The sequence below is a fragment of the Eumetopias jubatus genome, unplaced genomic scaffold (assembly GCF_037043125.1).
Source record: "Eumetopias jubatus isolate StellerSeaLion01/CBP00866 unplaced genomic scaffold, mEumJub1_p1.0 scaffold_14, whole genome shotgun sequence".
NCBI classification, from domain to species: Eukaryota; Metazoa; Chordata; class Mammalia; order Carnivora; family Otariidae; genus Eumetopias; species Eumetopias jubatus.
The window spans coordinates 93,231,371-93,258,116 of NW_028274820.1; the positions used below are offsets into that span (position 1 = coordinate 93,231,371).

The 26,746-nt window shown below is 36.6% G+C and overlaps 1 protein-coding gene across 2 annotated transcripts in view; it reads left to right on the forward strand.

The window, feature by feature from the left end:
- Positions 1-23,758, forward strand: part of TRIM24 (tripartite motif containing 24) — a 120,405-nt gene extending 96,647 nt beyond the window's left edge. The window contains exons 9-19 of one of the 2 annotated variants that reach the window (XM_028106292.2): positions 732-1,000; positions 5,694-5,867; positions 9,932-10,105; positions 12,256-12,391; positions 13,885-13,957; positions 15,790-15,958; positions 18,608-18,936; positions 19,848-19,980; positions 21,003-21,077; positions 21,880-22,029; positions 22,824-23,758. In XM_028106292.2, the coding sequence (XP_027962093.1) occupies positions 732-1,000; positions 5,694-5,867; positions 9,932-10,105; positions 12,256-12,391; positions 13,885-13,957; positions 15,790-15,958; positions 18,608-18,936; positions 19,848-19,980; positions 21,003-21,077; positions 21,880-22,029; positions 22,824-23,033 (1,892 nt within the window). In that variant the 3' untranslated portion in view covers positions 23,034-23,758. The remainder of the gene's footprint in view (positions 1-731; positions 1,001-5,693; positions 5,868-9,931; positions 10,106-12,255; positions 12,392-13,884; positions 13,958-15,789; positions 15,959-18,607; positions 18,937-19,847; positions 19,981-21,002; positions 21,078-21,879; positions 22,030-22,823) is intronic. The other variant, XM_088018626.1, reaches the window with a different exon arrangement.
- The last annotated feature ends 2,988 nt before the right edge of the window (positions 23,759-26,746 follow it).

A 26,746-nucleotide genomic window follows, 5' to 3' on the forward strand; every position in this document is an offset into this window, starting at 1 on the left:
GTCTCTACTGTTGAAGTCAAGCTTTGCCTTGTGCTTTAATCAGACCTATTCAGAGGCACGCTTAAATTCTAAAAGTGTAACTGTAAGCCAGAGTATTGTCTGTCAGAGAACTGATGTATTATGCACTGTGAAGACATAAGGATTTGAGAGATTACAAATTGCTCATACTAAAGAATCAGAAATATATTGTGGAGTTTTAGAACCAATGTCAGGTTTGCCTGTTTTGTTTTGATAAACGACTGCAGTTAAGACATAGTATGAGGCTCCTTGAGCACACTACAAGGCCTCCCTTTTTCAACTACATGTCTGTTTGTGGCCGGTTTTCTTCAGGTATTTCAACCCAAACAATATATAATGACAGATAGTGCAAAAACAGATAGGAGAGTTCAACTTTTAGGCGAGACATGTCAAAGAGATTTTTAAAAATACTAAAACAGTCACTAATATTTTTGAAAAGTTATTTTTCATAAAAATGTTATTATAGGTCTGTTATTTTTAAATGAATTAATAATAAGTAAAAAATGTTTTTAATGGTTTCTAATATGGTAAAATTTGATAGCTAGAACTTACATAAGCAAAAGCTCTTTGGGGCCTTCTATTTTTAAGAGTGTAAACTGTTTCTGAGACCAAAAAATTTCTTGGCAATTTGGAGTTCAGCAAAAATAGCCTTACAAAATACGGTATTTCACTATCAGAAAAACTTGAGAACTCAACTTTTTCTCTTTGATTAGGTTCTTTAGTAATTGAAGATAAAGAGAGTCAGCCACAAATGCCTAAGCAGAATCCTGTCGTGGAACAGAATTCACAGCCACCAGGTGGTTTATCTTCAAACCAGTTATCCAAGTTTCCAACACAGATCAGCCTAGCTCAGTTACGACTCCAGCATATGCAGCAACAGGTAATGGCTCAGAGGCAACAGGTGCAACGGAGGCCAGCACCTGTGGGTTTACCAAACCCTAGAATGCAGGGGCCCATCCAGCAACCTTCCATCTCTCATCAGGTAAATTTGGAAGCAGGCCTGTCCTAACTTAGATAATTATAGTACAATTGTATTCAGCATCTCTTAAGATAACCAAGACATCTGTCATCTATGATCTGAATATATGAATCTATAAAACTTTATCAAAAGTATCCCTGAGTTAACTCCTAGTTTTTAGTCCTTCACAAAAAGAAATTAATGGTTTATTGAGCTGGTACAACTATTTTCATATACTCTTTGTTGTCTTCAAATTATAACCGAGGATAAATCGTTGCATTCCTAAACAACCCATGCCTATGGCTGATGGTAAAGTTGTGTATCTGTAACTCATCATTCCTGTGTTAGTGCTTCAGAATGATTCGTTCTTCAGTTATCTGGTCTTTGTGGGGAGGCACTGTTGAGGAAAACCACCGCACGTCTTAGAAATTAGGGTAAAACGAAATAGGAAAGGGTTGGGGAGTGGTTCACTAGAAATCTCCCTTCAGACTCTATTTCTGAGCAGGTATTCCATGAACCATTCTTATTTTTACTAGGTATGAAGTACTCCATTTACTTCTAATCTGATTTTTGAAGATAAGTTTATATGTTCTGTTAAGGAGTTTCACCATCCTACTCAAGTTAGATCTGGGCATACTTACTAAAATTTACTCAGGAATGTAAAGTCTTAGTAATTCATACAAATTGTTATTTATTAATTTATACTCTTCCTATTTCTGAGAAGGATTTGAAGTGGTATACTTCAAATGGATTGACACGAATGAAATGGAACAGGGTTTAATAAGAATCAAAGTGTGCAGAACTAGGCTAAGAATTCTTTTTACTTGAGACCAAGACTTAGAGCAGAATTTTTTTCTCAACCAAAGAAAACAAGAAACAGATATAATATCTATATTATTTGGTAAAAAGGAAACATGCCAGTTAACTAGGGAAGAAACGTTTTACTAGTATTTTTCTAGCACTAAGAGGAATGTATAATGTGGTTCTTTATGAAAAAGTAATTAAATGGCATAATAGTATTTTTTGTAGCAAATTTACACAATGTGGAATTGGTCTTCATAGGGCTCTTACTTCAACCCTGAATAAAGTTATGGACATGGGTAGATCCTGATTTTGTCAAGTTGCTTCTGTGAAGACCTAAAGCAATTTATTTCAGGCTTATGGTTTTGTAGAATTTGATTAAGAAGGCATGTCAAATCCAGGGGAATATTAATACACCCTGTAGATTATTCCTCTAGAACTTTGTTTTAACTCATGTTTTACAGGAAGTAATTAATAAAGAATTTAAGAGGTCTTTGGTGAGTGTTCCATGGCAAAAGACTTGTACACTTTAGATACCAGGAGCACAACTGACAGAGTTGAAATTTTAAGAAAATTGAGGAATAATTTTGTCATTACCTCTGCAGACTGATATTCTGCAGGTAGACTTCAAAGAGTACCAAAATATTTCTAAAGATAAATTTAAAAAGAAAAGAGTTGAGTGCCTAGTACTAAGCATTTGCATGATTAATATTTAAGTGTCTGGGAGATAGAAAAGTGATTTTTATTTAAGTTTATATAATGTGAAAAAGGTAAATTCATTATTTGTGTTAATTGCCATTTCACTAAGAAATAAGGAACTGAGGCAGTTAGTAGATTCTATGTGACTTGGTCCCTCTATCATTGTTATTTATAAGCAGTGACAAAGAAAATGATCTCTGAGCCTTTGGTCTACTTATCTCAGAAATTTGCTTTTGATCTTATTTTTCCTCTCTAGGGTTTACTGCTGTATAATCTATATAATACACAATCTGTATTATGAAACCTATTTTTCCCTCTTAGAAATAAAGTAATTTTCACATCTTTTGGTCATTTCCTCACACAGTATTGTTTTTCTACTACTTTCAGTGACTCCTGAATCTTCTTTCATACTCATTTTTATTTTTATCTCTCATTTTTATGTGTTCTCTGCCAAATACTCATACATTTTTCACTCGTCAATTTGTCCTCCTCCACAAGCTTTTTCACTGCTCTACCTAGCTGTGTACTTAGTTTCCTACCAGTTTATTTACATGTAAGTGTGGGAAGGTGTCTGTCTATAAGGAGGCTGTGTGTGCCTCTGGCTTTGTGGGTATGCTCAAATCATACTCTACATCTGTCCATAGGACACAGTTAAATTTAATTGCTTACATGAGAGTCCCTTATTTCTTCTTCCTCTGAATATTAACCATGTAATCTGCGTGGTTAAAGAGTTGTGTGGTGCAAAGGTAGGATACAGAACTAAGTGATACAAACCTGATAGACTGTGCCTCTGTTTATTCAGCACTATGCAGTCTACTCCAGTGGACAGGTTGCAGTTTGTTAGCACTGTCACCTGTGTTGTTTTATACATAATTCATAGCAGCGGTTCTCACTCCTGGGTCAGATTTACTGCTGTGGAGATACTCTTGTACATATGTGTACTTTAATTTTCCTGAACAGTGGATGGATGTTAGAAGGACATCCACTATCCTTCATGGTTATTATGCACAGCTGGGGACTACTGACCTAGAATACAATCAAAACCTGAAATCATAAAGTACTTAGAGTGAGGGTGAGGATAATGATGTTTATATGTCAGTTTGCTTAAGTGCTCAATTATTTCTCTGTTCTCTTTTTTCCTTCTGTATCTTCCTTGCAAATTAGTTGATTCCATTTAATTAAAGTAGCACTGGTTTTGCTTTTTCTCTTATGCTCATAACTAGTTCCTAGTCTTATTCTTCAAAGTTGCCTTCCCTGCTAACACAATCAAGTATAACAATTTAGGAGAGGGGAAAAAAAGCCCCTCACGTCTTATCAAACTCTGAGCTCCTTGATGGCAGGGTTGACATCCATTCCGACACCGATTTCTCAGAGTACGTTATTCTAGCATCAAGTGTCACTTCTTGACTTTATCAGTGTATAAATCTCAGTCTGGGTGGGGCTGTGAGTGTGGTAGCAAAGGGCTAATGTAAGTTCCTTTATTCTCTCTTAAAGACCATTTTGGATGATTTCCACACTTTTTAAAAAGGTATCGCTTAGATAAATTTAGAAGTTTTTCACTATTTCCACTGTAATTCCCCAACTGTTTTCTGTTTGTGTTTCTCTGATACAAAACCCTTCAAATCACAAAACTTCAAAAATCAAAGAGAATTGCTATGGCTTCAGGCTTATGCGTCCATACAGTTATGACATTTCCTCTAATATTTTTCTCTTCTGCACCCACAGAATTTCCCTTGGTCTTGAAACAGTATCTAAATCTATTTTTCATTGGGTCCATAATTGCTGGCCCCTCTCGAGAGTTACTGAGGGTGAACCCAGTGCCAACTAATTTGTAAGAGAGGGGAAAGAGAAGCATTTACCCAGGAAAGGAAAGTAAATTCCACAAATGAGAAAGGAAAAGCAAAAATAGAGGGCAGGCCTCCCTTTTATAGCTGTCTTCCTTCAGAGGACCAAAAGTTAAGGTGCTGTTACTTTAGCCCTACAAATTTCACATTTGTCCCCTTGTGAATATGGAAGTTAATACTCCCCTTTCTGAGAAGTTCTAATCATATACAGTTTAGAGAGCTAAAAATAAGTACTTGCTTTACAATAAGTTGCCAACCATAGAATTGGTTCACCACGAGACTGCGACTGGCATATAGGGTTACCTTTTTTTAGAACATTGGTCTCAATTTCCACGGCTAGCATTTATGCACAAAGAGGGTTTGCCTTCCCATCCCTTGCCCTATTGTGTAACCCACCAATGTTGTCCTTGAAGAGTTTCCATTTGAAATCTATTTTTCTTTAGGGAAATTCATCCTCTTAGCTCTAGTGAGTACCTTAATCCGCCCCCAGCTACACCCAGCAGGTGTTTTGGTGATGACATGGCAGAGTAGGTTTGGATTAAAGATCTAGTGCTGCCTTTTACTAGCTGTGTGACCTTTTTCAAGTTCTCTAAGCTTTCTAATGTTCAGTGTCCTCATTTGTGAAATGAGGGGAAGGTAATAATGAAGTAACACATGTAAAATGCTAATCATAATGCCTGGCATTTGGTTTGACCTCAGTAAGATCTAAAACTCATTAATTTTTAAATGTTATTAATAACAACTGTTTTCCTTATTCGTGATTTATTGGTTAAGAGTGCAGACCTTGGAGCCAGAGTGCTTGAGTTCAAGTTCCAGCTTCCTCTTTTATTATTTTCATTAATCTGAGGCAGGTTATTTAAATTCTCTATACCTCAGTTTCCTTTTCTGTAAAATGAACAGAATCCCTACCTCATAGTATTATTGTGAAGATTAAATGAATTAACTCATGTAAAGCCCTTAAAGCAGTACCTGGCATGTAACAACCGCTCTGTAAATGCTAGCAATTATTATTCTACCATCACATTATTTTAGGAGATCTGAAGAGGGCAGTTCTTTGCAAAATGTAATCATCGGGGACTTCTAAGGATACCAAACACAAATTTTCCCTACTTCGTAACATGGCCTACGTCCAGTCCTTTTGTAACCTACTTAAAGTTGGAAACCCCTCTCCCAAGGCTGTTTCCTAATAAAACTTATCACATAGTTATACACATTCTGGAAGGCTGCCTCCTTCCCCCATACCCTTGTTGTAGTATTAATAAATTATTCATCTGTGACAGAGGTGGTGTCTTTCTGTGAAAGTTACAGAGTTCTCTATAATTTGTCTTACAAGAGATGATTGTCACTAAATTGGCATAATTTATTTTTTCCAGCAACCCCCTCCACGTTTGATAAATTTTCAAAATCACAGCCCCAAACCCAATGGACCAGTTCTTCCTCCACATCCTCAACAGCTAAGATATCCACCAAATCAGAACATGCCACGACAAGCAATAAAGCCCAACCCACTACAGATGGCTTTTTTGGCTCAACAAGCTATAAAACAGGTATATATATTTACTTTCTTCAGTTTCTTGTTCTGCTTCTCTATTTTCAAATCACATTAAATTTATAGATAAAGCAATGAAGAGCCAGAGCGAGCATTTTTTTTGGGGGGGGGATTTATTTATTTGAGAGAGAGAAAGTGCATGAGTGGTGGGGAGGGGCAGAGGGAGAAGGAGAGAGAATCCTCAAGCAGACTCCCTGATGAGCATGGAGCCCAACACGGGGCTCAATCCAGGACCCTGAAATCATGACAGCCAAAAGCAAGCGGTTGGGTGCTTAACTGACTGAGCCGCCCAGGCACCCCCCTTCTTTTTTTCTTTTTTTAAATAAATGTGAGTTACCAAGTTTATTATACACAGACCTAAAGAGACAAAGCTAAGAGAAAAGGTCTTGATTTGTAATTAACAAGAAAAATCAAGCCACTTATATTGATATTAGAGTGAAGTCCCAGAATAATCAGCAAGTCATAGGTATGAATTTTGGCAATACTGATAGGTATAGCTTTTAGCAGAGTGCATTAAGACAGAAGTATTCTAACAAATACAGATTATATTTCTGCAAAAGAACATGAATGAATCTTTAAATTGTTACAAGGAGGGGCACTTGGGTGGCTCAGTCGTTAAGCGTTGCCTTCGTCTCAGGGAGCCCTTCATCGGGCTCCCTGCCTCGCGGGAAGCCCGCTTCTCCCTCTCCCACTCCCCCTGCTAGTGTTCCTGCTCTTGCTATCTCTCTCTCTGTCAAATAAATAAATAAAATCTTAAAAAAAAAAAAAAGCTGCAGGGAATGCCCTGCGGCATTCCTATAAAAAAAATAAATAAATAAAAAATAAATTGTTACAAGGAGACTTCCTAAAAACAAACTGACAATTTTAATATGGGGTACATATATATATATATCTGATTAAGTTTAATATTTAATTATATATTAAATCTGATAAAGTTTAATATATTCTTAATGTCTTTGGGTAAAAATACTTTTTAGATATGACATTACTTTTTAACAAGTAAAAGTTCAGGGCGCCTGGGTGTCTCAGTCGTTAAGCGTCTGCCTTCGGCTCAGGTCATGATCCCAGGGTGCTGGGATCAAACCCTGCATCAGGCTCCCTGTTCTACGGGAAGCTTGCCTCTCCCTCTCCCTCTCCCCACTGCTTGTGTTCCCTCTCTCACTGTCTCTCTCTCTGTCAAATAAATAAATAAAATCTTTAAAACAAAACAAAAGTTCTCTCTTTGTCTTCTCCAAGAATTCGTGTCAAATCTTTCCAGCTTAACACTTGTAGTTTGAGTTCAGTTTTCAGTTTTTTTTGCCAAAGCCAAAATAAGGAATATGATGCTATTTTCATAATTCTGTGGCATTCATTTATGAAAATTCTGTTCTAAAAAGTACACACACTGTGTGTGTGTGCGCGCGTATGTATGTGTGTGGTTATAATTAGTTTGGCTTTGCTGTAATATCACCAAACTAATTCTTAAATAATATTTAATAAAAATACTTTTAAATAAAAAGCATACCTTTCTCTATTTCATCGGTAGAGGGAGGGACAAGGGGCCCAAGCTATAGTTTAACCTTAAATTCTGTTTACTTTCCAAATAATTGTGTGACCTTGTACAAGTTTAATCTTTTAAATGTCATTTGCCCCAACTATACATTGAGTACCTTGCAGAGTTGTGCTGAAACTGAGTGCTAACATACACAGAAACAGCTAGCACATTCTTTGTACACAAATGTGTACTTTACCTCTTCCTCATTTATTATTTTTAATGGGTAGACACACGCTCTAAGAATGTTTTTTAAAATGTTTCCTGATCAAAAATGTAAACCTGAATGAATAAATGAGCCAACTAGGAAAATATAGTCAGGAATTGGTTTTCAATTGGTTAATTTAATAAACTATAGCATACTTGCACAGGGAGAATACTTTCAGCTCTTGAGAAAATGCAGTAATCTGTATGTGCTTATGTGGGAAAAACCATGTTCTAGAATTTTTGTGGGGTATTATCTCATATTTCTGGTTGTGTATGTGTTTTATCATATATATATATATGACGTGTGATATATATATGTATATACATCATATATATATGACCTATGTATGATATGTGTATATACATGATATATATAAATCTGGAAAGATAACACATTATCTGTAACTGTGATTATTCTGTGGGAGGGGAGGAGGATTAGGGTCCAAAGAAAAAGATGGACGGATGGATGGATGGATATGAGGGGTAGGTAGGTGGTGAAGACATTCACAGGTTTCTTTACACAATTTTTTTGGTAAAGAATATAAATTAGATTTTTCAAAATTGGAATGCTTCTGACACTATCACTCTATATAGGATAGTCTATATATAAACAGTGTGTTTGGAGATTTTTTTTTTCCCTTGCGTAGTCTTGAGATACCTCTTAGTTGCTTTCCTTTTCACCTATATTTTATTATGAAAAATTTCAAACACAAGTTGAAAGAGTTGTATAGGAGACAAAGTGTTCTATTTGCCTTCTCATTTATTCTTCCATATACCTATCTATTCATCCATCTATCAAGTGTTCTTATTTTTTGATAGGTTTTGAAGGAAATTGTAGAGAGCATCATGGCTCATCTCTATTACTTCTCATTCCTGATATTCTCTTAGTTACTGTAGCTTTTTTAACATAAATGACGAAGAGTTTCCTCAGATGTTTGTTGAGGTTTATTTATCTGTTCGTATATAAGAAGTGAGTTTTAAGAAAGTCCTGAAAGCCTTGGTCTGGAGCTAATGCTTGATGATTAAGATTTCACGGTAGATTTAAGGCTACGAGGCAGATTTATTGGGAGAATTCCTAGTGTTTCCATCTTTAAGTCTTCTTAGGCTGGTCCAGTTCCCAGAGGATCTTCCTGTCCTCTGCCTAAAATGTAGAGCCTGGCTGCTCCTTGAAGCCACATGGGTAAGAGTGGTAGGAGGCCAGTGGCAGCGTGAGGGAAGCTCAGCATTCAGTGTGAGTGTGCTTTCTTCATCTTCATTTTCAGTGCACTACTTTTCTGCCTTCTGCTGAACCTGGTGCCTTTCAGTCAAATGACACTGTTTTACCTGTTTTAGAGAATAAACTTCCAGCCTTCATCTGTGGAGGTGGAGGAAGTCCATATTATCTTGGGGTAACTACAGGTAAAGTAGGAAAGGAACATGAGCTTCAGTGCTGCTTAAACAGACTCGCGACAGATTATCCTGTTTTCAGCCCCAGATTCACCTCTCGTGCTTCTAATGTCCAAGCCCTTAGGGGTTCTGCAGTCTGTGTTGACTGACTTCTCTGTTTTCCCCACTGCCAGCTTAGGTTTCAGCTTTATCAAATTGATAAGTGGTTTGCTGTTTGTCCATCTTCTTTCCGGCTTCCAAAATGGGATTTCTGTCTTCTTTCCTATGTTTTTTGAGTCAAAAGCCTTTTTAAAAAATTCCCCTTAACTGTTACTTTAGTTTCAGGTGTCTCAGGTAGGGACAGAAGAAAATATAAGTGTTTAGCCCTCCATCTTTACCTCAGAGTTGCTGTCTCTGTGTATATTTCTTTTCCAGTATATATAAGCTTTCCAAGATGGGGTATTTTGGTTTTCTGGTGCATACTAACTGTTTTCTGGTTAAAAAAATCAGTGCTTGGGCGCCTGGGTGGCTCAGTCGGTCAAGCGTCTGCCTTCAGCTCGGGTCCTGATCCCGGGGTCCTGGGATCGAGTCCCGCGTCGGGCTCCCTGCTCCGCGGAGAACCTGCTTCTCCCTGTCCCTCTGCCTGCCTCTCTGCCTACTTGTGCGCGCGCTCTCTCTCTCTCTCTCTCTGTCAAATAGATAAATAAAATCTTTAAAAAAGAAAAATCAGTGCTTTTTATTTTACATTTTTGGATAGGATTAATGAAAATTATATATATCTGTCCATCTCCTTCCTCCTCCCCCCCCCCCCGCCCCCGCCGCCTTTCAGTTCAAATTATAGTTGAATTCAAATAGCGGAATGTGTCTTCTACTTTGTTTTGTAAGAAAGGAACAGGGACTGGTTGGACGTTTCATGTTTTGGCCTGACAGACACCCTTTCTCCTGTCTTGCTGCTGTAGTGGCAGATCAGCAGTGGGCAGGCTGCCACATCAACCGCCAACAGCACGTCCTCGACTCCTTCTAGTCCTACCATTACTAGTGCCGCAGCATATGATGCAAAGGCTTTCGGTTCACCGATGATTGATTTGAGCTCACCAGTGGGAGGTTCTTACAATCTTCCTTCTCTCCCAGATGTAAGTATACAAAAAATTTATACTAAGTGTGTTTAGAAAATTTTAAGTGAACTTAGATCTGGTAAAAGGCTTGAGTTAGTCGGATTATAGGTTGTGTGTTTGGTTTTAGAAGTTATTTTCATTCTTTAGAAATACAACAGCAGAAAAAATAAAAGAGCTAAGCATTTAAACATACTATAGAACATCTTTCATGGCACTGCAGTTAAAGGTGTCTGTCAATGAATGATTACAGTAATGGACTAGGGAAAGCAGGGAAGTAAGGACCTGGGCAGAGGTGCTGGAAAGTTGAGTTGCTGGAATGTGCTATATTAGAATAAGGTTGGCGGGGGAGGCTAGAATTGAAGACATCAGAAGAGGTGGAGACAAGTTTAACAATGAAAATGAAAACATCTCCTCCCAGATCATACTGGCCAGTGCAGAATTACCTCTGATTTAGTTTATATTTAAATTAAATACATGTACTTGCTGTCTTTGTCAGTATGACTTTTTAAAAAATCTTTTCCAAAGGCAGAAAATACAATATCCTATAGTCAGATCTCCAAGTATAAGTTGATACTTACTTTACCTTACCTTACCCTGTAAGGTTAGATAATTGTGACACAAACATTAAAAACTTGTAAGAAATATCTTGTCAGATTGTAAAATAATTTTTTTAATTTTCATTTAACTTGGTTTTTCAAGTTACTGAGATCATCTAATATTTCCTACTGGTTGCATCGTTAACCTTACCAGAGTTACTTAATATTTTGTAAAATAATTGCATATACTTTAAATGGGTAAAGTACATGTATTTTTCATACATAGGTGGTACATAGGAAAACTTCTTTTGTCTCACTCCTACAATTTTATTTCAGCTTTTAGGATTACCTCTCAATGTAAATAACTTTTCTTACATTAAGAACCAATAGATCCAGTCACATTCCAGTATGTTTTACACTCTGAAAAGTATTGGCCAAGGTATTGCCAAAAGAATATTAACATAAATGACCCTGTGCACTTACTCCCTCCCCTAAAGAGAACCCACAGACAGTAGAATTGTCCTTCTGCTCTTTTCTCTGCAGTCCTTAGATACAGGTGACCCTTTGTCTCCCAGCCTTGCTCAACTGAAATTCTGTATCTGAACCATAGAATAAAGAAGCTGATTTGAGTGACCATTTTCTCAATCACCTCAAAGATGGTTCATAATTAGCACCATTGTAGATGGAGAGTTGAAAAGTAAATTCATCATACACAATCTGTGCCCTAGGACAGTAGGACTTAAGTCTCTTGTAGAATCCTGATTGAGAAAGGCTGGAACTATATTAAAGAATTAAACTTGAACTTTAATCACAAAGACATTTTGGGGAAATAAATGGTCTATTTAAGCATGGAAAGTATTCGCATCTAAAGAATAAAGTCTTATTCAGTAGAAATTTATCAATATTTTAGCCGAGCAATCAATCAAGAAAGAAGTGTTTCCTTTATACCTGTTATATTAAAGCAAGAATATAGAAAGGATCCATTCTTCCTACCAAATAGTAGTAATGTACTTAAGTGAGGTTATTGTTCTAGAAATGTGTTATGTGTGGGCCTGCTTGATCTATGTAGTGCATACCATAGCACCAGTTCTCAATGTGAGCCAAAGACATGGGGGTCAGAGGCTCCACAAGGTCCTTCCTTTGTAAGGCCAGATTTTCTTCATCTTCTTCAACCAAAACCACACATCATAGCAGATTGTGTGCCGAAGCAGATATAAGAATCCAGTTGGCTGTTAGTAAGCCAGACACTAAAGAGGTTTGCTAAAATGTGAAACTGCTACTTTTCTCATCAACTTTTTTTGGGGGGCTACCTTTTGTTATTTTTAAATAAGTTAAGTATTTTTTTTGTTTCAATTTTCACGGGTGTGAATGACACATGATACTCCCTTATCCTTGCTCATAACTTCTGAACTAGTATGTCCTCAGCATATTTACTAAGATGGAACATTAAGAAGAATGAAAGCTTTTTTCAAGATTGTTTATGGGGAAAATATGCATCAGAACTTCTCAAATAGGATATTTACATATTTTATTATTTGACAGTAATTAAACTATTGAAGTTTTCTATTAAATTTAAACTAGCTTTTAACTTGCAAAGTCAGGATGCCGTGAAATAATTTCTTTTCTTGTAAGATTGACTGTTCAAGTACTATTATGCTGGACAATATTGTGAGGAAAGATACTAGTATAGATCATGGCCAGCCAAGACCACCCTCAAACAGAACCGTCCAGTCACCAAATTCATCAGTGCCATCTCCAGGCCTTGCAGGTAAAGTGGGCTTCTTTTGATTTTGTGAGTGTTTTCCCATTTTTTACTCGACTTGTAATGACTCCCCACCCCTTTTTGTTGGATGATTAAAATGAGTCTGAATTTTTGGCACTATTTAAAATTAGTATACTTTCAAAGTGGGAAGCAAAGGTTAAACCTCTGTACCTTTTCAGTTTCAATAAAACATAGGCATGAGAGCATTCCCAGGAGGAAATTAGCACTATACATTCTCTTTTTGGTAAGTTTGCCTGTGTTGTGGTCCCTTTTTTTGGATATGAGTTGCCTAGGGTCAAAATTTATCAGTGTCAGTCACTTCTTGGTGGTTTTGTTTGGTATTTAATTAATGTTTAAGGATTTCTAACGTACCTGCTCATTTCCTTTGAGAGAGAAGCACTCTAATACCTACTCCCAGAGATCTTGGCAAAATAGGTGCCTTAGAACAACATAAGGAAGGAGGGGAATTTCTTAAGTCATTCACCGGTCACACAAACGTAATAAAGCAGTTATGCAATTTAAAAGGAGATGGTTATTTAAAATATAAACAAACTTAAAATACAAACAGACTGGAAGAACACTGTTGACAAAATATGGCAGAGAAACTGTTTAATTATAAAACAAGTTTGTACAAATAAATAAGGAAAGTACTCAGTATTGCCCAAGGACATGAGTAGATAACTCCCTGAAGAGGAAATACAAATAGCCAGTAACTTGGGGGATTCAGTCTCACTCGTGGTTATTAAAAATATCAAAACAAGATATAATTTCTAACTGTTGAATTAGCAAAGACTTAAATAGAGAAAATACTCATTGATAAGAATTTGATGAGAGAAGTACTCTGATACATGGGTGGCAGGAATATAAGTTGATAAAACATTTCTGGAAACCATTTTTACAATATTACTAAAGCTGACATTTGTCCTTTACTGACTGTGCTAGGCATTGGATGAAGTATCTTAAATGCATTGCCTAGTAGAATATTTGTTTCAGTATCTCCATTAATTGGTCTCTGTGTGGCTTTCTTTCTTGGACTGCTTTTATATCAGTGCCTACCACTTTTTATTGTCTTCTGTAGCTTTCACTGATGCTAGTGTCCTCACTGAGATTTTACCCTGGTTACTCTAATGTGGGACATTTGACAGTGTTTGGAAACATTTTTGATTGTCACACCCTGGGGTGGGAAATATAGAGGGATACTACTAACATCTAATAATTAGTAGAGGCCAGGGATGCTGCTAAACATCCTGCAATGCACAGAGGGCCCCACCCCCCCAAACAAAGAATTATCTGGCCTTAAATGCCAGCAGTACTGAGGTTGAGTACCCCCGCTAGTCTAAAGGAGTTAGACTTTGCTGCGAGTCCAACGACTGCTTATTGTTGTATATAATTTCATTGTGTTCCAGTTTCAGTGTAGTATTAAGTGAGCACATTCAGTAGGAAATAAATACATAATTATTAATCCATTTTATGAATGTGAATGATTTCCTCTTCTTCAGGACCTGTTACTATGACTAGTGTTCACCCACCAATACGTTCACCTAGTGCCTCCAGCGTTGGGAGCCGAGGAAGGTAAACTGACTTAACCTTATTCTCTCATATATAAAATCTCTGATTCGATTTCTCTTGACAGTGCTCCAACATGCTCTTGGTAACTCAATGCATTTTGAACAACTTCCTTTATTTTTAACTTTTAAATTAAAATGTGAATAATTATATATTAATTTGATTAATTAATGGATCAAGTAAATAAAGTGCAGTTTTGTCTTTAAAGGTACAGAAATTGGGGTGGGGGGTAATATGTTGAAAATAAGAAAATACATTTGACTTTAGCCTAATAGCAAGGAAAATTTAAATGAAGTAGGTATCACATACTGTACTATATAGGAATATGTACAAATACAAGCTCAGTGGGGAAAGAAACAATAACTTTATGCTAACTTCAGTGTCCTCTGACTTTTTTAATGGCCAAACATTAATTCTGCCTTAAAATAAATAAACTCATAGTAGTTGAAATTCTATCTTAGCTTACTGCTTTACTCGTCTATTTCTTACACTTGCAGATTTCTCCTAGATAATGAACCTAGTTCTTAACTTGCCTAATCATATGAAAGAAGCATTCTCACAACAAATGTTGGAGAGGTTGTGGAGAAAGGGGAGCGCTCTTACGCTGTTGGTGGGAATGCAAGTTGGTACAACCACTTTGGAAAACAGTGTGGAGGTTCCTTAAAAATTTTAAAATAGAGCTACCCTATGACCCAGCAATTGCACTACTGGGTATTTACTCCAAAGACACAGATGTAGTGAAAAGAAGGGCCATGTGCACCCCAATGTTCATAGCAGCAATGTCTGCAATAACCAAACTGTGGAAAGAGCTGAGATGCCCTTCAACAGACGAATGCATAAAGAAGATGTGGTCCATATAGACAACGGAATATTACTTGGCCATCAGGAAGGACGAATACCCAACTTTTACATCCACACGGATGGGACTGGAGATTATGCTAAGTGAAATAAGTCAAGCAGAGAAAGTCAATTATCATACAGTTTCACTTATTTGTGAACATAAGGAATAGCACGGAGGACATTAGGAGAAGGAAGGGAAAAATGAAGGGGGGGAATCGGAGGGAGAGGTGAACCATGAGAGACTATGGACTCTGAGAAACAAACAGGGTTTTGAAGGGGGGCGGGATGGGTTAGCCTGGTGATGGGTATTAAGGACGGCACGTACTGCATGGAGCACTGGGTGTTATACGAAAACAATGGATCGTGGATCACCACATCAAAAACTAATGATGTGTTGTATGGTGACTGACATAACATAATAAAATTTAAAAAAAAAAAAACATTCTCTGAAGAGAAAAAGGTTGCCTTTAATCCTATGAGAACATAGTGGCTATCTGTAAAAGGTTTTTGTCCCACTACACTTTTAAATATCAGAACACCAATAACTTAGGTCTCTAGTTAATTGTCTCCACACTTTGGGACAATAAGTCGTTAATGTGAGCGCAGAGTCTCTTTGTCACTGACTAGAGAAGGAAATGGGAAAGCCTAAGAAGATGATGCTAGCTCTAAAATCCTGAATCTGGCTGCCCAGTTGTAGAGCCTCAGAATATTGAAGTCAATTTTCTTTTAATTCAGGTTTTATTTAAATGTATTTAAATGTCTTTCCAGAAGTGTAATGTAACTATTTAGATAGGCTAATATGTAAAACATTTTTTATACATGAAGCTGTTTTGCAGTGTAGCAGTTGCATTTCAGTTATGTATCATTTATTGATAATGGAACATAGTGACCATTGGTGTGAAGTTACAGCATTATGCCTGAAAACTGTTGTTACACTTTGTCTTAAGATACTTAAAGTAGCATTCTTTGATATTTTTTTTTTCCTTTCTTTCTTATAGCTCTGGCTCTTCCAGCAAGCCAGCAGGAGCTGATTCTACACACAAAGTTCCAGTGGTCATGTTGGAGCCAATCCGAATAAAACAGGAAAACAGTGGACCACCTGAAAATTATGATTTTCCTGTTGTTATAGTGAAACAAGAATCAGATGAAGAATCTAGGCCTCAAAATGTAATTTTATTAATTTGGGGGATACTATGGCTATTTGGGGGATAGGATGAAAGAAACTTTTAAATAGCAGATAGGAGGTTATATGTTTGTTATATTTGAAAACTGGGAAATAGACAACTTCAAGGTTGAAAAATTTGAGGAAATCTCTCAGTAAATTAAAAGAAAAAAATGGATGGAAAACAGGGAGAAGGGGCACCTGGGTGGCTCAGTAGGTTAAGCATCTGCCTTCAGCTCAGGTCGTGATCCCAGCGTCCTGGGATCGAGCCCCGCATCAGGCTCCCTGCTTCTCCCTCTCCCTCTGCCTGCCTGTCTGCCTACTTGTGATCTCTCTCTCTGTCTCTCTGTCTCTCTCTCTCTCTCTCTGTCAAATAAATAGATAAAATTTTTAAAAAAGAAAACAGGGAGAAGAGTTTGAAAAATCAGAGGCTCAAACAAGGAGGTTGGGCATTTGAGTAAAACACATGGAAGATAATTGCCCACAAAATAATACAAGGAAATTTACTGTAGCTGAAAGCATGATCATTTGAGTTGAAGGGACCCACCAAGTACCAGAACATTAAATGAAAAAAGGGCTCAAGTTATATTGTCATCAGTTTCAGGATACCAGGATTCTAAAAGATTCCAGTGGAAAAAAACACCTTATACAAAGGATCAGATATCATAATAGTACCAGGTCCTCAAAATGGACACTGAAAGATAGTAGGGAAGTATCAAAATTGTGAGGGAAAAATATTTCATAGCCAGAATTCTGTACCCAGGCAAATTATCAGTCATGTGTAAAGATTAAGCATTTTTAGACATGCATGCAGGGTCTCAGAAATTTTAATTCTCATGCACTCATTCTCAGATATTTGAGAATATGCTTTATCAAAAATGGAGTGAACCAAAAAAGAAGAAGGCATAAGATCCCAGAAATGGGATCTAACACAGAAAAGAGTAGTTCCCAGTACAACAACTTCTCTAGTACACCATGTAGCAGAGGACGGAAGACTCCTCAGAGATATATGTAAACGCAAAAAGATGTTTAGCAGTATTGAGAGGCATCTTATCACCCTACTGGAGGTTGTGAGAATGACTTAGAGATAGGGAACTAGAGAAGTAAGCAAATGAAAGGAAGGGAGGGAGGAAGGAACAATTGAATCATAGTAAAAACAATAAGACAAAAAAGGAAGTGTAGTCATGGTATATTGTGTGGTTATGTAATGAGCAATATTTAGAGTCCTAATTATATAAACAAACACCTCTATTACACAAATTTGACTAAAAACTAGACATAATCAGGATATAACCTGAACACGCATTTAACCAAAAATTGATTTTTCAGGATACTTAAGCAGTGCAGCAGTGGTACTGACTTGGAATAAATGTTGGCCATAAAGTTATACCAGTACCTAACAACTTAAAAAAATAAATAAGTGTTTAATAAAGCATTAAGAGGGTGGCATGAATGGTGTGTGTGTGTAAGGAGGGGATGGAGAGGCAGGAAGGAAAAATCTAATCTTCCATACTAAGGTATATGTTTACATATATTTAAAAACTGAAAATATGCTTGAAGTTGAAAATCGGGGGCACCTCAGTGGCTTAGTCGGTTAAGCATCTGCCTTTGGCTCAGGTCATGATCTCGGGGGTCCTTGGGATCAAGCCCCGCATGAGGCTCCCTGCTCAGTCTGCTTCTCCCTCTTTCTCTGATCCTCCTCCCCACTTGTGCTCTCTGTGTCTCACATAGATAAGTAAAATTTTTAAAAAATAAATAGGGCGCCTGGGTGGCTCAGTCGTTAAGCGTCTGCCTTCGGCTCAGGTCATGATCCCAGGGTCCTGGGATCGAGTCCCACATCGGGCTCCCTGCCTCGCAGGAAGCCTGCTTCTCCCTCTCCCACTCCCCCTGCTTGTGTTCCTGCTCTCCCTATGTCTCTCTCTGTCAAACAAATAATAAATAAATAAAATTTTAAAAATAAATAAAATTGAAAACCTAAGAAATTACAGTATAAGTGTATCATTTAAAAATGAATAGCAAAAGAAAAAGCGAAATAATTTGAAATGAGATTATATAATCATGATTTTAACCAAATCTACATTTATTACTTTGAAAATTTTTTTTGAAGTTTAAAGGAGATAACAGATTTTGTTATTGATCTAAAATTTTTTCTATCCTAGGCCTCAACATAACATTTAGATTCATCTTAAAGTTATTAATGACTCCTGCAGAAGTGAAATTCTAGAATTTAAAGCACTATACTTTTCTATGAATGATGAAAATTCAACAATAGGCATAGTTTGTGTCTGAGTATAATTTGACCTAAGAGCTCAATGTATTTACAATTCATATGGTTGACTCTACTACACACCGATTCTCCCATTTCTGTAGCTGTTAGCAAATAAAAAGAGGTTTCTTACATTATCTACACTTCCTTTCTGCTGATTGTGTATTTTGAGGATAGTTTTTAGTAGAGATTCATGTCTTCTTTACCACTGAGGACTCTTACAACAGTTAGCAGTAAACCTGTTCTGTTCTCATGCATATTCACAGACTCTTTTGAAGTAACCAGGTGCCTATGAGAGAGGAGTCTACAGTCCAAAATTGCAGTAGTACAAATAAAGAATGTTGATTGTGAGAAATAACACATACTCTTTAACTTCTTTCCATTGCAGACCAACTATCCAAGAAGCATACTCACCTCCCTGCTCTTAAATAGCAGTCAGAGCTCTGCCTCTGAGGAGTCTGTGCTAAGGTCAGACGCCCCTGATAGCACAGGAGATCAACCTGGACTTCACCAGGAAAGTTCCTCAAATGGAAAGTCTGACTGGCTAGATGCCACCCAGAAGTCACCCCTTCATGTTGGAGAGACCAGGAAAGAGGATGACCCCAACGAGGACTGGTGCGCGGTTTGTCAGAATGGAGGAGAACTCCTGTGCTGTGAGAAGTGTCCCAAAGTATTTCATCTTTCTTGTCATGTGCCCACTTTGGCAAATTTTCCAAGGTAAGATGGTACTTGCTTCCCTTTCCCACTTTCTTGCACTATAAATAACAATCACTGATCATTGCAATGTAATAGAAAACCTTAGAAACCTAAGTAAAAGTCCACTTCGCACAAATGCATACTCCAAAACCTTCAACATAGGGTTTTCAATATCCTGCTTCCCATTCCCTGTGCATCTCTCAAAAACCTAGTCTGTTAAAGAGGGCAGAAAATTCGAAGCCAGTCCTTCGAATTACTACAAATTGTTACCCTAAAGAACAGTGATCCTTATGCATAATAATTGCCACTATTATTCCATCGTATTTGCCAAGCATTGAGCTATATCATTTACAAATATCTCAAGTACATTTTCAAACCAACCCTGAGATGCTGCTGCTGCTGCTGATGATGATGTGTTGATGCTGATGCTGATGATGCTGCTGCTGATGGTGATGATGATGCTGATGATGATGCTGATGCTGATGATGAACAGCAGCCACTGCGTTGATCTCTTTATTTCTTCAAAAGCTATACTTTTTAAAATTTAATTTCACATTTGAAGTTGCAAGAATAGTACCAAGAGCATTTCTTTTTCGTGAATCATTTCAGGGACAATGCCAGTTTTGCCTCACATCAGCCATAAGTTAACGTGTGTTTATTTGTGTTATGTGTTTATTTCGCATACGTGTTTCATGCCTCTTTGACTAGACTAATATTTACCACTTTGACCCTTGCACTGTATTGCTGCTGTTAAGCTCTCCCGGAATGGTGCTGTGTACATAGTAGTTATGCATGCAGTAAATCCACAGTGATTAAAATTCATGTCAAACAAACAAATCTGTATCATAGATGGTGTGGAGGAGGTGGGAAAGGGAGATGGTGAAGAAAGAAATGATGCATTAGGAATTCAGAAATACTTTATCCCCCAACAGTGGAGAATGGATTTGCACTTTCTGCAGAGACTTATCTAAACCAGAAGTTGAATATGATTGTGATGCTCCCAGTCACAACTCAGAAAAAAAGAAAACCGAAGGCCTTGTTAAGTTAACACCAATAGATAAAAGGGTAAGTTTTTTTGAAAATTTCTAACCTAGACTGTTAAAACACTTTCTTTGGTTAGATGGGGATTATTATAATGCCAGTGTGCCTTTCATCAAAGAAGTGTATATTCGATCACATTTTATACTGATCTCTTTTTCCTTTAGTTTTTCCCTAAGAGTATAGGAATCTTAAATAATATAACTTGTAACTTTTTCTGGTTAAAAAAAAAATTACAGTACTGTCCATACATTTTCTAGAAGCTTAAAAGACTGTACTTGAACAAGGTAAAACATGTATCCTCTATGTGGTCTAGAATTTGAGTCTACCTTTAGTAAATTTGTTTTCTTTCTTCTGTAAATAAGTTTTCTTCCTAATTTATTGAGAATTGGCACCAAAGAGATGGGCTTTTCTGTTTACTCTTCCTGGAAATAATTCCATTCTTTTACCAGATGGTACTGGGTTTATACCTCAAAGCCAGCTAATATAGTTAACTCTAATTGACAGAGCTACTACGTCAACACTTCTTTAGTAGTAAAGAAGTTCTTAGCTAAATTATTAAGTAAAACACTCAGTATGGGCCCCAAACATACACTGCCAGTGCTACCCCATATTTACTGGGATTAACCCTCAGCAGAGAGGTAGCCAAGTGTGTGGACAGCACCATGTGCATTCCCAGAGGCACGTTTGGACTGGACACACCATAGAAAGGGGTCCCTCTCTGGATCTCTTAACATACATATACTCTTTATTGACTATTAATAATCAATATATAAATTAGAGAGAGAAGTGGAAATTTGTTTTTAAAGACCTTCAGATAGGTTTCTCATGGTACTGCTTTTTGTTCCTATAAAAACTGCTCTCATATATCACATACACCCCAAACCGTTAAATAGTTTGGTTCAGTAAATGACCAAAGAGATCAGAACTCTAAGTATTGATACTTTTCTGGTATTCATCTGGTTTTAATTCTTGTTGTATTTTGAGACCCATAACATTGGTATTAAAAATAAGCTGTGACTTCATTATTTTATTTTTTTTTTGCTTAGAAGTGTGAACGCCTACTTTTATTTCTTTACTGCCATGAAATGAGCCTGGCTTTTCAAGATCCAGTTCCTCTAACTGTAAGTATTAACATTATTTTGTGCATTTTTACATAGTAGGATGATTTTTTGTTATTGTTGTCTTTTAGAGCACGCACAAGTTGGGGGGGAGGTGGAGAGAATCTTTAAGCAGACTTCATGCCTAGTGCAGGGCTCAGTCTCATGACCCTGAGATCATGACCTGAGCCAAAATCAAGAGTTGGACACTCAACCCGCTCAGCCACCCAGGCACCCCACACAGTAGGATGGTTTTTTTAAACTTGATTTGTGAGAACGTAGTTTCTCTACCATTCTTTAGTAGTCAGTTTCCTATATCTAAACCAAATCTTAAAGCTTTCTTAACACAAATGGAATACTTTGATCTTGAATACACTTTGATGTTCACAAATTGGCCCCAAACTTGTATTCATTTCTCATATATTCTTCTCATCTCACGTATTTTACCTACAATTCTCTGGAATGATTTCTATTAATTGTTTCTCTTTCAAGAGGCTTAGGCATATATCCTAAGGTATTGGGAAAAAACTTATAATTTGAGATAAAGACTCCTGAAATTCTTTGACATATTTTGATTTGTATAGATCCAGACTTAAAGTACTAAGTAAACTTGTAACAATAGAGGAAGGTGTGTGTGTGTGTGTGTGTGTGTGTGTGTGTGTGTGTGTGTGTACACCACAGGTTCGCTGTATAGGTTTCTTTAATGACAAATTAGTACACAGAAAAGCAATGAGAACAATCTGAATTTTATTCTCCCGCTTGTAGAATTTATTTAGGACAGGTAAATTTAGTCATTTTTATTATAGCTTCTCATTTATTTTGAAAGGTGCCTGATTATTACAGAATAATAAAAAATCCAATGGACTTGTCAACTATCAAGAAGAGACTACAAGAAGATTATTCCATGTACACAAAGCCTGAAGATTTTGTAGCTGATTTTAGATTGATCTTTCAAAACTGTGCTGAATTCAATGAGGTAAGAGGAAAAAGAAAAAACAGCAATGGGAAAATAATATTAAACCAGTTTATCAACAAAAGAGATGAAGATCTATGATAGCATAAATTTCTAGAAGTTCACGTTTGTCAGGGAATGAAAGGTAATTAGAAAGACTGTATCCACATTCCTAATCAAAGGTTTATTATATGGTAAGTGGACGTGCAAATTACAGCTGACAACTTGAAAACAATTGTAGAAAATAATTTTACCTAAAAGCATCCTTTGTCATTCCTACCTTTATTTCTTAAAATATGGCACTTCCAGACTAAAGCCTTCTTGATGTTGATCTTGAAATATTAAGGATGTGATCTAAATTGCTCTGGTGTTTAAATTTTCTCAATTTTTGATCTGTCAGTTTATCTAAACATCTGTCGACTTACAGCCTTTTGTTGATGGTTTGTTCTGTGTATTGGTTACTTGTTCCAGAGATCCACATTTTATTTAATTTGCTTTAAAAAACACCTGTTCCATGATTCTGTGATAATGGCATCTCTTCGATAATCTCAATTTAGTAATACAGTCATATGGCTATCACTAACTTATAGAATAATCCAGATGATTCCAAGCCTTTTATTTACTTATCTGACCTTCTCTAGACTTTGTCTAGCCCCAGACTATTATTTACTTCGTATCAGTGATGGTGCATAAACATTTTCCCAAAACTTGAGTTAAAAGAGAACAAAATGTGAGAAATTTACTTTTTTTATTGACTGTTGACTGTCTAAAATATTGGTGTTTGTTTTTTAATTCATATTTTCATTTTTATCCAACAGCCTGATTCAGAAGTAGCCAATGCTGGTATAAAACTTGAAAGCTATTTTGAAGAACTCCTAAAGAACCTTTATCCAGAAAAAAGGTTTCCTAAACTAGAATTCAGGAATGAATCAGAAGATAATAAATTTAGTGATGACTCAGATGATGACTTTGTACAGCCCCGGAAGAAACGCCTCAAAAGCATAGAGGAACGCCAGTTGCTTAAATAAGCATGGCGTGTGCTGGTTTTTAGATTTTTCATTTTTGTTTTTAAAAAACATTTTGTCGGTAATTTTAACATCATTACAAAAAGTTTGTGACCACTCTGATCTGTAAGTTTTTGATGTTTACTAGATTTTGATTTCCTTAATAAACCATTTCTTTTAATCTTCTTATTAAGAAAGAGAAGGGAAGTAAGGAAAGGAGTAAAAGGGAGGGAGAAGGGAGGGAGGAAGGAGAAAGGAAGGAAGAAGCATCAACAACAAAAAGACATTCTTCCCACTTCTTGGATTTCAAAACTACAATTTGGAATGATAGCAACTATAGAAAGGAAATAGAGTGTGTATGAACTCTTAAGTTGAAAATTTGACGTGGTTTGGATGTGTGCATTAATCCATTTTTAGAAAATACCACTACCCGTTAATTATGGCCCAACCATGAGTTTAGGTGTACGGTACTTAAGAACAGTACTCCGTGAACATGAGTGGTAATAAGAGTTCTATCCTAGAATGCTGACTGGTGCAACAAAAAAGTAGATTAGATGCTATTAAGAAGGCACCTAACAGTATATCATGTAAGATGGCAACTGTATTAAAGAAAAAGCAGGAAAACAAATGTTTGATTTTTGTTTTGTTTTCTCCTTGTCTGTAGAGGTGTTTGGTATAGCAGGTGTTCAAAGCCATTTTTCATACATTTCTAAATATAACTTCTTCCACTGAGGAAGTAAGTGTACACATGTTTGGTGTGCTGTGTGTCTCTGTGTGGTTTGTTTGCTTCTTAACTGTGCAGGTGATCCTTTTATAACAAGACTCATTGTTTGCAGTATGGCCGTTAGTGGAACTTCCCGCAACATGAAATACAGCAGTGTGCACCATGTTTGATGTGAGGATTCTTCAACATATTGGGCATTAAATATAAGTTCCCCTGTAAGGGTCTAGTTTTGTGGTTTTCATCTCTCTTTATAATTTGGAATAAAAATGTGTTGTGGAATTTGGGATCAGGCAGTTGGAGGGAATTACAATGAAAATTTAATTTTTTCTGAAGCTCCTGTTGCCTGATTTTAAAAGTCAGAACCTGAAATTGAATCTTTTATCTGACTTGATTCTGAATTTCATTTTCATTCTCCTAATAGAGGTACAAAAGACCAGTCTTCTGAGAGTAAGCATAGTGTTAATGAACCAGACCTCGCTAGTTAAACTGACATTCATTTATTCCTTTTGTTTGTTCAGTGTCAAAGAAGGAAACTAAATTAAGATAGAAGAAAAACATTGTGCCATTTGCTGATCTAACATTTGACAAAATAGTTACACATGAAGTTTTTCAAAATAACCATTATAAAACATTAATTGAATGAGGAAATTTTTCTCTTTAGGCTGATAGAATAAAAATAAGGCTGAGGTGAAAGAACCTTAATCTTCTTTGGATGGTATCACCTCCCAGGAATTACACCTAGAGGATTTGATTTTTTCCATGAGGCATTACTTTTTAAAATGGACAATTTGAAAATATCCTGGAGCTAATTCATTGGGTTTTCACATATTGCTAAAGATAAAATATGAGAAAATTTAGGAACAATAGCTTCTCATTGTAGACTTAGGTCTTGTCCATAGTATGTCAGTTACTCATTAATAAAGAGTCTTAATCACTTTTCCAAACATGTGTTTCAGAACAGTTGTTGTATTAATTTGTGAATATGCATTTGACATTTATTCTCCAAAGGCTGAACAAATTTTGATAACAGTGCATATACCATTTGTCTTTTTTTTTTTTCCTCTAGCATTTTTTAGCACAGCAACTGTGGAGGTTTAGCTAGTAAGTTTATTGTTGGTATCTCAGAATACTGTTCTTCTGGCCATTTGTTCTTCCATACTTGTCTGCTGAGTTAAAACGGCAACACAGATAAATTCTGAGGAGGATCACAAAGGGAAATAGCACCTAAAGGGAGAAAAATATATAATTTCTTAAATGCATCTGAGCCAGAATTTCTACTATCGTGCCCAAACATTCACTGTTAAATTTAGTCATAATAATCTTTTAAAAACAGTATTTCACCTTTACCATTTTTTTGCTGATTGAAAGGTAGTTATGAACCATCTTTCCTACAATCATACATAATACAAATTACATTAAAACTAGGTGTTTTTCTCTCCAAACAGCCTTTTTGTAATGGTCTTTAAGATTAAAGTCCTGTGACCTTATTAACAAGCACCTGTGTGCCTGGGTGGATTCCCAGCTAAGTAGTTCTTAAATTCGAATAGAAGTAAGGTATGAGGTGAGCCTGACTATTCCCCATGCGCGTTTAGAGAGCATCTTCCCAAAAGTTCAGTGTGACTCAGGCAACTTTGACCTAAACTTAATTAAAACACTCCAGTGTTTACCTCTGATCAAAAACTCCAGATTTCCTTCTGGATTTGGAACCACAGCCCAGTGTCATAGATGCAAGACCCTGTAATGCTAAACGTGATCACATGAGGACACCTTTGGCCAGGGCTTGTGAATTGAACAGACCATGTGGGAGCTAGGATTTACCTAATTCCAGCTCATCAAAAGCCTTCCCATGCTTTCCCATGGATCAAGCATCTGATCTTTCTGGCATAAGGCAATAATATATTCAGAATAAATTTGTATATGAGCATCTGGCAATGCAATTATTTTCTCCTTTCAATTAACAGGCCTTGCTTATCTTTTCTGAATGGAGGGGTGAGAAGTTGGATGTGCTGAAAGGAAAATGTCCTATTCCCTTCCCTTGGCAGTTTTACTTGCTTTGTCACGCTAAAAACCAGGCTTCCTGTTTTACCCCTACACTGTAGTATAAATGCAATATAACTTAGGAATACTTTCACAAAGATTCACTCCACAATCGGAAGGGTGAGTATACAGTTGATTGCTCCATTTATGAATTTGCATTTCAAATTCCTATGTTGTTATGGCGCTTAAACTTTTAAATTTGGGTTCCATGGACAGGCTAGTCAATGAAAGGAGAACTCCTCCTTTTGCTGAGGCCTGATCCATAAATTAATGTGAATCCCTTAAAGTTGCTACATGTGAGCAAAAGGTTTTTAGGTGTAAATAGAAGATGTGCTTATGTTATGAATGAGAGAAATTGAGTGATCTGATTGGTTATTGTAGACATGACCATGAGTTCAACCATCTAATTTCTAATGGAAGCCCTCCTTTTAAGTAACATGTACATATTTTCTAAAGTATTTTATAACCTCATGTAAATTAATGGTTGATATCTTTTTATATATATTGCCCTTTCATCTTGGGTGTGAATTTAGTAAGTCATAATTCACATGGTGGTAGCTCATGTTCCTTCGTGAGAATAATGCTGGCCAGTCAGACCCCGATTACTTTCCCCACAAAGATTTGCTTATTGTGAAAGACATCATAGGCAGTAGTCTTTGCTGTTGTTTGGTCTTTGTTTTTTAATTTGGGGGGGGCGGTGGGGAGGGGCAACTGGTGCTTTGATTTTTAATAAAAATTAGCTTTGATGGATTTTTACTGTGAATGTTTTACCGCAAGCAATTTTAATGGAAAAATTACTGTATGTCATTCAATAGAATCTTACCTAGTTCGAGTCTCTCTTCATTACCAGCTTTGTGTGTTCCTCTAAAAAAGTGATACATAATAGGGATGAGCTACTAGTCTGTAAATGATAGGAAAACTTTCTTAAAAATTCCAACATACGCATTTCACCAGCCTTATAAGCAAAAAATAATTT